The sequence below is a fragment of the Alosa alosa genome, chromosome 2 (genome assembly GCF_017589495.1).
Source record: "Alosa alosa isolate M-15738 ecotype Scorff River chromosome 2, AALO_Geno_1.1, whole genome shotgun sequence".
NCBI lineage: Eukaryota > Metazoa > Chordata > Actinopteri > Clupeiformes > Clupeidae > Alosa > Alosa alosa.
Genome location: NC_063190.1, coordinates 30,523,754 through 30,538,011, shown reverse-complemented (window position 1 = coordinate 30,538,011; position 14,258 = coordinate 30,523,754). Strand labels below are relative to the sequence as shown.

The 14,258-nt window shown below is 39.9% G+C and overlaps 1 protein-coding gene across 1 annotated transcript; it reads left to right on the top strand.

The window, feature by feature from the left end:
• Positions 1 to 964: 964 nt before the first annotated feature.
• Positions 965 to 4,748, top strand: adrb2b (adrenoceptor beta 2, surface b). The gene is made up of 2 exons (XM_048238202.1): positions 965 to 1,232; positions 1,596 to 4,748. Exons 1-2 carry the CDS (start codon positions 1,127 to 1,129, stop codon positions 2,828 to 2,830), a joined length of 1,341 nt encoding a protein of 446 aa, XP_048094159.1. The 5' UTR covers positions 965 to 1,126; the 3' UTR covers positions 2,831 to 4,748.
• The last annotated feature ends 9,510 nt before the right edge of the window (positions 4,749 to 14,258 follow it).

The window sequence follows — 14,258 nt, the reverse complement described above, 5'->3', positions numbered from 1 at the left end:
TTCACCTTTGAGGCAGCGGGTCTCCGACATAGCCCTGTGCCTGAAAAACATTTCTGCCAGTTCGCTGGGTAACCACGGATGCTATATGATGAAGAGTGTTTACAGGACCAGAAGGGGTCAGGAGACGGATGGTCATCTCCAGGCATTCGTCTCTCTTTAAAGGGGAGGGGTGACAAATTTCATTACTGATAGAAGTATTGATTTCAGCAGGCGAGGCAAGACAAAAAAACAGAGCAAAAATGCCTTGGATTCCTTCACAGACTATGAAGCCCGTATGTCCATGTGAGTGACGACGAGACTCATGACTGCTAAGAATACTGGATCTGTTTTCCCCTGAGGGCACTCAGTGGCTTCCTCCCCACTCTTCACAACTGATAAACCACTCAGTCACTGAGAAGAGTAGCAAAAGTCCTGAGTGTTCAGATCTGTAGCATTTTACATAATTCTTCTTCACATATACTCTATGTGTAAGTGGATAGTTCATGATAGACACATATGAAGCAATGGAATCAATTCTAGTGAGAACAGAGAAAATCAACATGACATGATAGTACTCTGATTCATTATTTATACTGCTCAGAGTGATTTCTTGACAGCCATTATCTAAGAGATACTTTATTGCATTAAATTCATGAAATGTGTATGATCATTACTGTTGTAACGTGTTTTTAAACCTTTATAGATGCTGACAAATATCAGCGCAGATATCTGGATTATTGTACACATTTTTCCATTTCTTCAACGAACTTAAAACTTTTATTTGTTAATGTTTAATGATACTGCCAAAAGTAATCTCCATTATAAGTTTCCATCTGTGAAAGATGTAAAGCATAGCTTACATGTCCTGCTATCTAGTCCTGGTGTCTGTGTGACAGCTGATTGGCTCTCAGCGGGTGTGATGTCACCGCTGGCTGCTATAAGGGTTCTGAGAAATAGCCTGAGAGGCACATTGAATCCAAGAGACCTCATGTGTTCAAGCGGCAGGACTCCTGTGTGTCTGTGACCAGCGTAAGGACAGCACAAGCAGAGGCAGAAAGAGGAATAGAGAGAGAAAGAGAGAGAGAGAGTGACAGAGAGAGAGAGAGAGAGAGAGAGAAAGCAACAGTCTCTCCGATATGAACACCACATGAGGGCAAAGCACTTATGCAAGCTTCAAAACATATCTTTGGACTTCTTTTGGGAAACAAAACAGTATTCCATTCAAAGGATTGTGAGGCTCTCACCCTTTTCAAGTAAGTGTGAATTGTATCAAAGTTGTTAACATTATACCTATTTGCACACCTAGTTCTCAATTTCAATTTCAGTTCACCATGTTCTAAACAACCAGTAACCTAATTTCCCTATCTATGGGCTGTTGTCAAAACTGTACACTATGTTCAGCAAATGTTATTCCTGTTTTGAGTGCGGTTATGTGGCTACACTGGTTAAGCTGCATAGCTTTGTGCACATGTGCGTGTGTGTGGTGTGTGTGTGTGTGTGTGTGTGTGTGTGTGTGTGTGTGTGTGTGTGTGTGTGTGTGTGTGTGTGTGTGTACAGGGCTTGCTGCTGCTGTTTATCTGTTACGTTTATCTGTTGTTGTGCTTGGTGTCTGGCAGGTCAGGCCATGGGGAGCATGAGCCCGTCAGCGCTGCTGAACGTGTCAGCGGTGGCGGTTGCGAACGTTTCGTCATCGGAGGTGGAGAACGGTGAGGCGGTGGAGACGGTGCTGTTGGGCATCCTGATGGGCCTGCTGGTGCTGGGCATCGTCTTCGGCAACGTGCTGGTCATCACGGCCATCATCCGCTTCCAGCGGCTCCAGACGGTCACTAACTACTTCATCACGTCACTGGCGTGCGCCGACCTGGTCATGGGCGTGCTGGTGGTGCCGTTCGGCGCCTGCTACATCCTTCTCAACACCTGGCACTTTGGCAACTTCCTGTGTCTGTTCTGGACGGCGGCCGACGTGCTCTCAGTGACGGCGAGCATCGAGACCCTCTGCGTGATCGCGCTGGACCGCTACCTGGCCATCACCTCACCGCTGCGCTACCCGTCGCTGCTGACCAAGCGTAAGGCCGGAGTGGTGCTGCTGACCGTGTGGGCGGTGGCGGCGCTCATCTCCTTCCTGCCCATCTACATGGAGTGGTGGGTGTCGGACGACGAGGAGGCGCGCAACTGCCTGCGGGACGAACACTGCTGCGACTTTAACACCAACGCCGCCTACGCCGTGGCCTCCTCCATCGTCTCCTTTTACATCCCGTTGGCCGTCATGGCCTTCGTCTACGCGCGCGTCTTCCAGGAAGCGCGCAAGCAGCTGCAGAAGATCGACCGCAGCGAGGGACGCTTCCACCAGCAGAGCAGCCGCTCCCAAGCCCAGGCGTCTACCGCCTCCGATGGCGGTGAGACCATCAGGAGCACCAAGAGGAAGTTCTGCCTGAAGGACCACAAGGCGGTCAAGACCCTGGGCATCATCATGGGGACGTTCACGCTCTGCTGGTTGCCCTTCTTTGTACTCAACGTGGTGGTGGCCCTCTGGAGGGTGGACAACATCTGGCTGACGTTTTGGATACTTAACTGGATAGGCTACGCCAACTCGGCGTTCAATCCGCTTATTTATTGTCGGAGCCCAGAGTTTCGGAGCGCTTTCAAGGAGATTCTTTGCTGGGGAGGCTCGTCGCATCGAAGGCACCGGAAAGCTAATGGATTAATGTACGGTGGACACAGCTGGCAGGTCAACCTGAGGACTAGCAGCCAAAGCAGGGCTTCTCCAGATGATCTTGGGGCTGTGGAGCTTGGCCCTGAGACTCTCACCACAACGTATGAGACACAGATGGAAACTGCACTAAAGACATAACATGTTATCTGAGCTCATCTCAAGGATTTGTTTTTTGGTCTTTGAATGTCTTGGGGAAAAATGACACCATGGCAAAACTGGTAAGTTCAAAATGGGATGGTATATTATATGCCGGAAGTATTACTGGATGGATACTACACTGCTGAACTCTTTTCAATTCTAGCCAGACCTATATTATTGGCTGGGAGAATACTCATGCTTCTCTGTGGCTTTGTTCCGCAATGAGGGTACTTATTTTGCACATAGGAACACAAATATGAAATGTGCATTGAACAGGAGAGAGTAATCTTTATGACTATTTTACCTACCTCATGAAATGTGTTTTTCTGTTTTCATGTGTTCATGTTATTACTTTCAATTTACACTGAATTTACACTTACGCATCCAGCATGGATCTGAAATGCATAAACAAAGATGAAAGAAACATAACATGAGAGATGCCCATAGCATGATGGAGGAAGCATTATCATGACAAGGAGGTGCTGTTATGACCACCTTTATATTATGAACACTCTAAACACATTCCAGAGGGATGTAGTGTGTGTTTTTTTCTTCCTTAAAGCCAAGGGCTCCTCTGTATACTACAGATCCCTTGTGTAGAGAGGAGAAATCTAACACTGACAAGAGTCAACAGGTGCAATTAGCTGCCTGACTGAGCTATATCCAGCTGCACTTTTCTGCAAAAGAGAAAAGAGAAGCCACAGGGCTCCTTACTTCCTGCGAAAGCCCACTCTTTACTCTGTTCACTCTTAACATTTCCTGTTAGTACTGCGAGGTTACTTGGTTCGGTGCGTCATGTGAGCCTGCACATAAACTAAAGATAGTAGCATTACACAGATAGCAATGTCTGTCGGAGGGAATGGTTGTTATTGAGATGTGGGAGAGGGCAGTGAGGCTACTGAAAAAGTACATCGGCATGTTGAGCTTTTTCAGCAGATTGTTATCACAATTGAGTTCGATATATAATACTATACAAGGCTCAAATCTTAACACTTTGCTGCTAATAGTAGTCTTTGTGAGATACAGATAGATTGCCAGGTCAAAAGACATTACATGAGGGTTGTAGGTTGTAGATTTGCACTGTGGTAAACAGAGCAGAGTGTTATCGTGAGGGCTATTTGTATTTATGACTAATAAAAATACGGGTGTGAGTACAGAAACAGTCCCCAGTCCAACAGAAACCTTTTCACCCATAAACACTTTCAGTGAAAGATAGAAGAGGTGAACTAGAATTTAAAGTGTTGTAGGGTTTTCTTAAGTTACATGTACAGCATTAAATAATCTGCACACACGTGTGTGTTGTTGCTGTTGTTGTTGTTGTTGTTGTTGTTGTTGTTGTTGTTGTTGTTGTTGTTGTTTTAGCTGTTGTTGTTGACATGAGTGAGATGAATGAATATGAGAGAAATAGGAAAGTTTTTACTGTTTTGCATAAGTGTGCACAGTCTCCTTGACACAGTGGCATTTGTTAGTATGTGTTCTTACTGATATGACTGCTTTCAGGTAATACTGTGACGTATTTTGAACTTGTCCTGAGAAAAAACATGTAAAGTGTTCAGTAAAATTGCTGAACTTTGCTGTATTTGTGAAACACTGTTGATGTTCAAATATGTAAACATACATAGCATGCCTTTATGTCAAAGTAGAACTGACATTTTTAATAATGTTTTAATGTTTTTCCCGGAAGACCACTGATGTTTAGTGTCGATACCAGAGATAGTACTGTACAAGTCTATTGTTTATTGTTTTAACTCATTCCGAAGATACATTTTTATAGTGACGTGAAAAACTATGGATGTAAAAGAGGACTGTATATTCGGGTTGTCCCGAAAAACATCATCCACTTGATTGATATTGCTTAACGAGTCACTTTAAAAGCAGAAAAAGATTAAATATGAATCTGTTCATTCTTCTTAATTTATAAGATTGTTTGACATGTTTGTAAACACTGCCCTCCACTGGTTCTGCAGCGCTCCCAGTCAGTCCAGCTTTGAAACCCACAAGGTGTAACTGTCCCTGGTGTTGGCTCATGCCTGGAGCCAGCTCGTTCTCACTGTACTCTCTACAAGCATGTTTCTTTCGGTTCAACAATTTGTTTTCACTGCATCTTTTTGAAATCAAGTGGCCACCCACCACATAGGATGTCTCCATCTGTGTGAAATGCTGGTCACAGGAGTTGTGTTACACATGACACAGAGTGCCTATAATATAGCAGTTGTTTCCAGTGACAACATACACCCCACTGATTATAAGAAGACTTTGTTGTTGACTCCCTTCGGTTTAAATTTGGGTAATATCTCAATTCTCGGTCCATTACTTGATAATTTACAAAATATGAAACACTTAAGAACCAAACCTTTAACAACATTGTTGACTCACTGACAGTCATTTTTGACAATCTATCAACGAAATGTAAACTAAGTCTGACCCTTGCCCTAACACCAAATCCCATGTCTATTAGTATTCCTCTCTGTCAACAAAGCTCCAGCAAATTGATCCGATTATTGATTTGTCATGATGGCCTGTTCAACTAAAGTTGGATTCATACAGTAGCTGGTAAAAATATTGGCTCTTCATAACTTTCTGCACAGTGGTTATGGTAGTGTGCCTGCAGCAATATCAATTGACAGTGCTGTCATCTATCCATTGTTTGTAGATTTTAAATGAATGTGAGGTTCATATCTATGGTGAATATACTCAAAGGGATTTTAGAGCAAACTGCCTGTAGCTTTGTCCTATTTGTGATAGAGGCCTTTTAAAATCCCATCAATTTCCCACAGAAATTGTGCTTTCAACCACTTAATGATGTATAATCAATCAAAGCCTGGTCAGAACATCATTATACACAATTTCACCTGCCTTCCATTTTCAAAGTATATTTGAGAACACTTCAGACCAGCTCAAGATAACAGCACTTACATCAGCAAAATGATTCTGCTTTTTTATACTGTGCTCTCCCAAGTCAAAGTTTCCATTCAATACAACACGAGTCAAACACAAGACATTTTATATACAGTATAATAACAGAAAAAAACATTACTGTATAGTCTTCTGATAGACAAACAGACAGATTAACTTTTTTAATTCCCAGAAGGGGAACTAGTTTGCTACGGTGGACAACATACAGCAACAGGACAGCAGCAAGACAATGACAATGAAGTGCAACATACAACAAACAACAGTGACAAGCACAGTGCAGTAACATAAAGCATACAATGATAAATAAATAACGGCACTAGGCATAGGCACAGTAATCACCACAACATTACTGATAAGTGTCCAAAACATGTGCAAAATGCAATGTGCAAACATACCATATGTCTCAGAAAAATGACAATAAAATCCATGCTGACTGTTCAGAGATAGTCAGATACTACACAGCAGCATTGATCAGCAGTTCTTGTTAATACATTAGATTCAACAACAAATGCATGTAGTAATTGCCTTTTTTTGTGAAACTAAACTACTAATCATTTAAAAGTCTATATGACAAACTTGTGTCAGATGTCCAAAATGTTGCAATGTCACACATTGTTTAAAACATGAGGCAACAGTCACTGAGTCATCAATGATTAGGATTTCTCAATATCCAACAGAACCCTCACACTCAGTATCTACTCTCTCCCCAACTGCCTACAAATGGTCTTTTCTGCCTAATCCAGTCAGATTAAAGTGATTCAGCAGCTCACCCCAAAGGCTAATCAATGGGCTCTCAGTGGAGGACACTAAGGGACAGGAATGTGGGAGAGGGCTTTGGAATTAACAGCTCAACCCGGCCGAGAGTCCATGACAGTTGCTGCTGTCGGTGGCCAGGGTCCAGCTCGTGGACGGTGTTTATGTGTCCTGGGGTCCCTCTTTGTGTAGTCGCCACAACACTCTTGGTTCATTAAGCGCCAGTTTGTTTCTCTGATCAGCAGGAAGTTTACAGATCTTAGCACATAAAAACGGCGTCACTCCTCTTATCTTGATCCAACTTTGAACCTCTCCCCATCTGGTTCTTGTTCAAAAGGACGACTGGACAACTGGCTTCAAAAGCTTCTAAAGAAATGTCCAAGTCCCAATTTTAGCTCAGACATACGAAATATCTCGCAACAGAGAAACTGTCTCTACCTCTCTTTTCCATTCTGCTCTTCTCATATAGACAAGCTGTGTGTGACAACCAGTTATTTACAGTTTGGGAGAAATGGAAGTCAAATGGAGGACAACTCAAGAACCATCTAGATAAAATCTCACTCATGGAAAACTCATTTGCACCAGGTTATAGGCCCTCCTGGAAAAAAGGTCTGAAATGGCATGTACTGTAAGGTACAAGCCAATATTGCAGAGACCGGGTGAGTTTGCATTATTCAGCACATATTTCACACTCAATTTTGCCACCACCTTTTCATGCATTTATTATTCATGGTGTTTTCAGAGTGTGTTGTGATAACTTTGACTGATGAAATATTTTCTTCTTCTGAGTTATTGGCAAACATATAATAGGGATATTAGCAGCACCAGGTCTGTGAAGAAAACAAAATGCCTGCAGGGAAGTCTGGCTTCTTACTTCAACCAAGGAAAAGAAAAAGTCATGTTCATTTGTGACTCAACTCTGCCCTGCAGTATGCCACCCTGAACAACAGAGTATGCCATTTGCACTGAACATGAAAGAACCGGCAGTTGTTTTGAAAATCTGACTGTGCTGAAAACAACATAATTGAGCCACTGGTTGTGTGAGAGCACAGTTTTTGGTCCATGATATATTTTATGTGTGAAAGGGAATTTTACTGTAATGCAGGTGTTCTGTGTTTCCACTGAATATAAACATGATAAGGCAGAAGTGTGAAGACAAATAAGTTTAAGTAAAGGATAACAGCCACTGAGGTGTCCTGCTATATGGACTTATGGACGGAACGGAGGCAAAGAACTCCATAACACGAAGCTGAGTGGAGTTTCCTCCGCCAAGTCCATTCATTCTGTAGGATGCACTACCGGTCAAAAGTTTGGGGTCACTTAGAAATATCCATTCCACTCCATTATAGACAGAATACCAGCTGAGATCAGTTGCATGTTTTTGTTTTTAATCAGGGCAGCAGTTTTCAGATTACATTATATGCTTACATAATTGCAAAAGACTGTTGTATAATTGTTCTCGACTGTTGTAGAAAGAAATGGCTGATCTTTAATGCAATATCTACATTGTCCATTCTCAGTTACCATTCATCCAATGTTCCAAAGGCACATTCTGTTTACTAATCTGATATCATTTTGAAAAACAAAAATGCAAACAATGTATCTCGGCTGGTATTCTGTCTAAAATGGAGTGGAATTGAAATTTCTAAGTGACCCCAAACCTTTGACCGGTAGTGTATCAGGACATCTCAAAAGCCGTCATCCCGTTTATCCCCCAGTAGCCACTCCTGTATGTTGGCAACAGTCATGCATTTATACCATGCAAAGGTAATATGCGGTTCAGTTTAAAAAGAAACCAAATTTTTCAGTTTGTTGTACTACATTCTTTAGTTGCGTCAGTGATAACGGGGGTATTAGGTTGATTCCACTGTTGCAAACCTGCTTCCAAGTTCAACCATCGTTTACTATGGTTGTCATAGTTACCATTCAAAAGAGCAGTGATATGGAAAGGTGATTAAACTTTTTTACCAGGTCTACTTCATAGGTGTCCCGATATACAGAATTAATAGCCATCCTACCAACCAATCAGAAAACAGCATTTCTTGTCTCTGGGGGATAAATAAATTCAGGAGGGGACAGAGAGTTTCTTTAAAAGCTGGGTCTGTGCTTTACTGGGTTTTCACATATAGACCTTGCAATTCTGTATCCTAAACATTGTTATTAGTGTTATACGTACTTGTGGTTTATTAAAAGAGGCCAGCTAAAATAGCCCCTTATTTTCCTGTATATTTTTCTAACCCTTTTCCTGATCTGGTCCATTATGTCATTCTGAATCGGACAAGAAAAGGTGAAAGAAAATTATATAAGAAAGACAAACATCACTGGTTCCCATAGTGACAGTAGACTAATAAATTATGGAGTTACAGAAGCAGTGGTGAGTGAACTAAGTGACATAATGTGGCTTAATGTGGCTCATTGCTGCTTACCAAGCTTATGTAAAGACATTGACAGTGACAGTCAGAATCAAAATCATTTATGTGTCATTGTAAAACATAGTAAAACACGGTCACAACGAAATTTAAAGTGCTACTCCTGGTGCAGTGACTCAACTAGCGGAGGACAGTATAACTGTAAAAACACCATGGCAACAAGGATTACACCTATAGAAAGTGCACTGATACGTACTGTCACGTTGGATGAAAATGTCTACTAAATAAATAAATAAATGTAGTGACACAATCAATAATAATGGGGTTTCATTTAGAATAGCTTTGAAGCAGAATTTAAATGGCATTGCATGCGTGAGTCTCTCTCTGTCTGTCTGTCTGTGTGTGTGTGTGTGTGTGTGTGTGTGTGTGTGTGTGTGTGTGTGTGTGTGTGTGTGTGTGCACTGTTAAAATGACTATATGGATCTTTAAAGAAACAGAGAGGTTTTCTAATGAGGATGAGTGCTGATTTCCCCTGGGAGAGACATAGTCTGCTTTCAGTTGAGCATGTTGCTCTGCACCCAGACACTCTGCCACATACACACCACTCCATTCATTGGCATCCTGGGACTTTGGAGCAAACTTGTGCATTTTGTCTTCACAGTAATATTCCTTTGGAAAATTTGCATTGATCTTTATAAAAATTATTCCTCATTACATATGTGAAAGGGTTTTACTTCAACTATCATATATATGATATGTACTGCAATTAGCATGTCAATTATTAGTAATTGCAGTATCTTGCAGACCTTGAATTTCATCAGTATTACTGGCATAAAAGATAAACATAGCTGGCAATAGTTTATCTGATTTAACTTAGATCAACATAGTTCCAACCAAATGAACAAAGACAAAACATTATTTATTTTTGCATGAAATGTAAATGTTTTTTGTAAAACCAATAGCATTTTCCATACCTGCAGAAAAGAACCTTTACTAGTGTTGTCTACAGTATGTTGCCTAGGTGTTTACTTTATGACTTGATGACATAACATTGAACTAAAGTAAATATAAACTGCATATATAAAGGTACTGTGTATACCATGGTCTCTCTACCTGCATACAGTATGTCCCAATGCCAGCACCCTGTGAAGATGTCCACAGAAATGTTTATAATAATAATACATACAAGAAGATAATACAAGAAGAATCATAGACATTTTCATTTCATATTTACAGTGCACGTGGTGCAGTTTGTTTCATTTTCCAGTCAGTCTAGAGTTTCTCCTGCTTTCACAGTGAGAGAGAACTGGAGTTTCATTTAACATGTGAGGTTGGACAATGAGTAGGTTATGCTTCTGCAGCACTGCTGGGGTCATGTTCCATGTGTTGCCTGCCAGTGTCAGATGAGTAGTACATCACCCCGTAAAAAATATGCCAGTCATGAAAAAAACTTTAACGTTGAATAATGTGTCATTGTCAGACCAGCCACGGTTTTAGACACCGTGTCATTGTCAGACCTGCCACTTCCTTGTCCAATCAGGAAGGACTTTGGCCCCTTGTTTAGCTTACTCTTTGTCCAGTTGTGATTGCCTGTGTGTTCACTCCTGGTAAATGGCCACAAATGATGTGCACATCAAGTGCGCACACCGCTGACTGATGGCTTTGCCTTTCAATGTTGATAGGAAATCTATATTTCTTGCGGCAGTCTCCACCTGCTCTGACTCCCTGCTAGAGAACCTCAACATTAAGCCCCGCCCCGACCCCAATCAGACACAATGTGAGGTCTGGGTTGCCATGGGTTACCCTGATGTCATCAGTGTTGCATTCCTTGGGGGCATTGTAGTGTTACAGTAATAAATGACAGTGTAATGCTGTGGAAACCGTGATGTTAAATCAATAAAGCTGATTAAAGACAGCCCCCATTTTGGAAATGTCAAAAGAAGAGAGTAACACTGGATTCTCCTATAGCTTGTGCACATGGGCAGCTGAATATGATTAAAAATGAAAACTACCAATCTAGTGTTACCAAAGTACAAGTCTAAATAATAACTACCATTCTGTGAAATATGCTGTTGTATGGCCCCTGCATGATGAACTGACTTGTTTAAACGCAGGCCTCAGACATCTGGTCTTTAAAGGAAAGGAGAAAATGGTTAAATGATTTGGGACATAAAGACATTTAAGGTAGGTGTAATTTGAACACAATGGACTTTCCACTCAATGCTTATGCAATTAGGAGAAGGGAACATTGTGAGAGTATAAGAGCCTCATGTTGCACACACAGAAACACTCTTGAGTGGAGCGTTTTAAGTGTTCATATGATGCCTTAATTATTGTATTTGCAAAATCTTGGAGGCAAATGCTCCTAAAAGACAGTGACAAAAATAACGTATGCTTAACATACATCTGATTGATTTTGTTCACCATGATCATTTCTTGTTGAGTAACTTTTCATATCTTTATTCTATCACCCTTAATTTACCCTGGGGAATTATTTCCTACTCTCATTCCATTCTCCTTGTTTTGACTATTTAGTTTTGTAGTTGTGTCATTTATACTCATGTTTATGTTTTACAGTATGTAGCAGTCACTTTTGTCCAAAGCAACAATGATATCAATAAATATTAAAATTAACATTAACATTACAGTTTTTCACAATCACTTTGCTACTATTTTCAGAACTTTGATGTCATTTTTCAAAACTCAGTTACAGTACAGTTATCACTTGTAACACAGGCTGTCTAATGTTCAAAACATTGCATTGTGCATTCACATCTTTAAAAAAGTCTTGCACATGCACAATCATTGGTTCAAAAAACAAATGTACTGTGAAATACCATTTAAACATAACTATAGATCACCCACACACAAGCAACCGATAGTTTCACTGTGTCATTGTTCGTACAATAATTAAATATTGTAGAACAAAATAGGTGATACAGGTTTCATTATGGTACTACATGTACAGTAAATACATCTCTGTAAAAGTACTGCAGTAGTAGAGAGAATACTACAGACACAGTGGAATCATTGAACAAAGTTTGTAATATATTGATGCAAAACACTACAATCACAACACAGGTTTATTTGAATCAAAGCAAAAATAATTAGCTATGAAATTGAAAATAAAAGACAGTACTGTAAAACATCAAATGCAGTGTTCCTCAACTTGCTTGCTTGTACTGTCTAATTGGTTCATGCTCCATGCTAATTGGTGACAATGAATCTCGTTACAGTATCTTGAAACTTTCATGATTTGCAGTAAACATGGAAGATTGTTTGTCTGTTTCCATACAACTATGCATTAAGAGCAATGCAACAGTTACTTATCATTTGAGCAGTTGTATCAATTGATAGTTAGATCATTGTAAGGAAATGAATAGACACTCATTTGAAATATAATGTGTGAATTGCCTTTAGAAATAGTAGTACTTTGATGTTAAGTTGTGTCATATTGAACAGGTGATTTTTGCTGAATGAATAAATGATCTAAGTTTTATGTGTATTGTATCCAAGCAATTGAGAAAAGGGTTAGAGTTTTGAAAAATGTGCATTTTGATCATTGGTTGTGAGTTTTGTGTCTAGAGTTGTGAAAAATGACATCCACGTTCTGAAAATAGTAACAAAGTGATTGTAGAAAACTGTAAAAATAACAGTTTAAAGTAAAATCATATAGCCTATAGCCTATATTAAAAAAAGTATCAGTAATTATAATTGACTAAATAGATTTGAACAGAATAATAATGTACACATAAACATACAGTATACAAACTGTGTCTCTGTAAGGAGAATTAATTAGTAAGACATTAGGTAAACAGATTTAAAAACTATCGTCAAACAAAGAACATTGGGTTCCTCATTCCACCACTAAGGAATCATGGACAAGTCTTGACAGTATGGTCGATGGATATAACAGACCTATAAACAGCAGTAAGATTTAGATGTTTAATCTGAGAACAAGTGGAGTTCTCTGCTCAGGTACCCCTCTCTCTCTCATGGTGCTGCATGACTCAGTTCCACATCACATACCAATACTGACACCTTCTGGTTATAAGGTTATGTTATATGGTTATAAGGTTATGTTATATGTATGTGTGTATGTGTGTGTGTGTGTGTGTGTGTGTGTGTGTGTGTGCGTGCGTGCTTGCATTTGAAGCACTGGTCAGATGGGTTATCTATAGATTCAGAACACAATCAAAGACAATCGAAAAGGTTCAAATGTCTTATGAGTCTTAAATGTGTCTGTTGTATATTTCTAGTAGTTTAAGAATACATTTTCAGCTTTCAGCTAAAGAACTTTATAAAACTCTTCTTCGCCGTTTTCTGTTGTATTTACTGAAGTGACTGAAGTGTGTACTGTATGTGTGTGACACAAATGTTCTTTTCCAATCCAGTTTAGAGAAGTCTGTGGTTTCATCCAATTATCACGATCTCTCATATATAGGCCTTTAGAACAAGCTACAGTATTACATCATGGAGTCTTACAACCTGCTCTCTCCACCTAAAGTAAACTGACTTTTCACAATAATTTAGAGTACCACAAGATGTCAGTAAAAACTCTGGTATCGAGAACGTTCACTTTACACTGTGCTCGCTTTCCCACTTTGGATGAAACGTAGCTGTAGCTGTATCTTTTACATGAGTTCTGAGTAAAAGAATGTCAAATTTTACACAGCAGAAACAGTTTGAGCACTTCCGTATTCAATACAGCATCCTCTGTGCATGTGAAGGGTCATATGCTGTGTTTTTATCACTGTCAACCAGTGACAAAAATTCAGTCAAAAATGTTCTCCCTCAGTATCTTATCTGTATCGTTTTCAATTTTTAGTTTTGTAACACTTGACACACCTGACAATCCAAGCTCCTGAAGTTAGTTACTTTTTAAATTATTTCATCTTCATGTTTTAAGGGGATGATAAAACGGAAAATACAGATCTAATGCTTTTAAGTTGTCTACAGGGTAACATAAAATTGGCTCAAACAAAAATAATGGGTTGTCCTTGCAGAAGGGTGATAGTTGACTATTTTGGCTCCCTCAATTGACTTTTCCTTTCATTTGTTCCAACTTCAGACATGTTCAGAGGATCCATCTTCAGACATGTTCATCATAAAAGAGAAAAGTTGGATCTAACACTTTTACTAGGTAGGCTACTGCAAGAAAAACAAGGCATTTTTCAAAATAGGCATTGTTTTTACAAATCGCTAATTAGGTCAACTTTAGAGCTGAATATATCCCTATTCTTATTGAGTAACCCCTAGGCAAGAAGAAACAGCAACGAAAAAACCAGGTTCACTAAGATTCTGACCTTTGGCTCCCAGCCTATAATAAACATAGCCTACTGTCATGGTTGTACGTAGCCTAGTATACAGTACTTGAGTGATTACATTTT

Bases quoted from the DNA above. Each gene is read 5' to 3' on its own strand.
- adrb2b (XM_048238202.1), top strand. From the start codon at position 1,127: ATGAGGGCAAAGCACTTATGCAAGCTTCAAAACATATCTTTGGACTTC. The intron at 1,233-1,595 runs GTAAGTGTGAAT...GGTGTCTGGCAG, and splicing joins GAGGCTCTCACCCTTTTCAA to GTCAGGCCATGGGGAGCATG.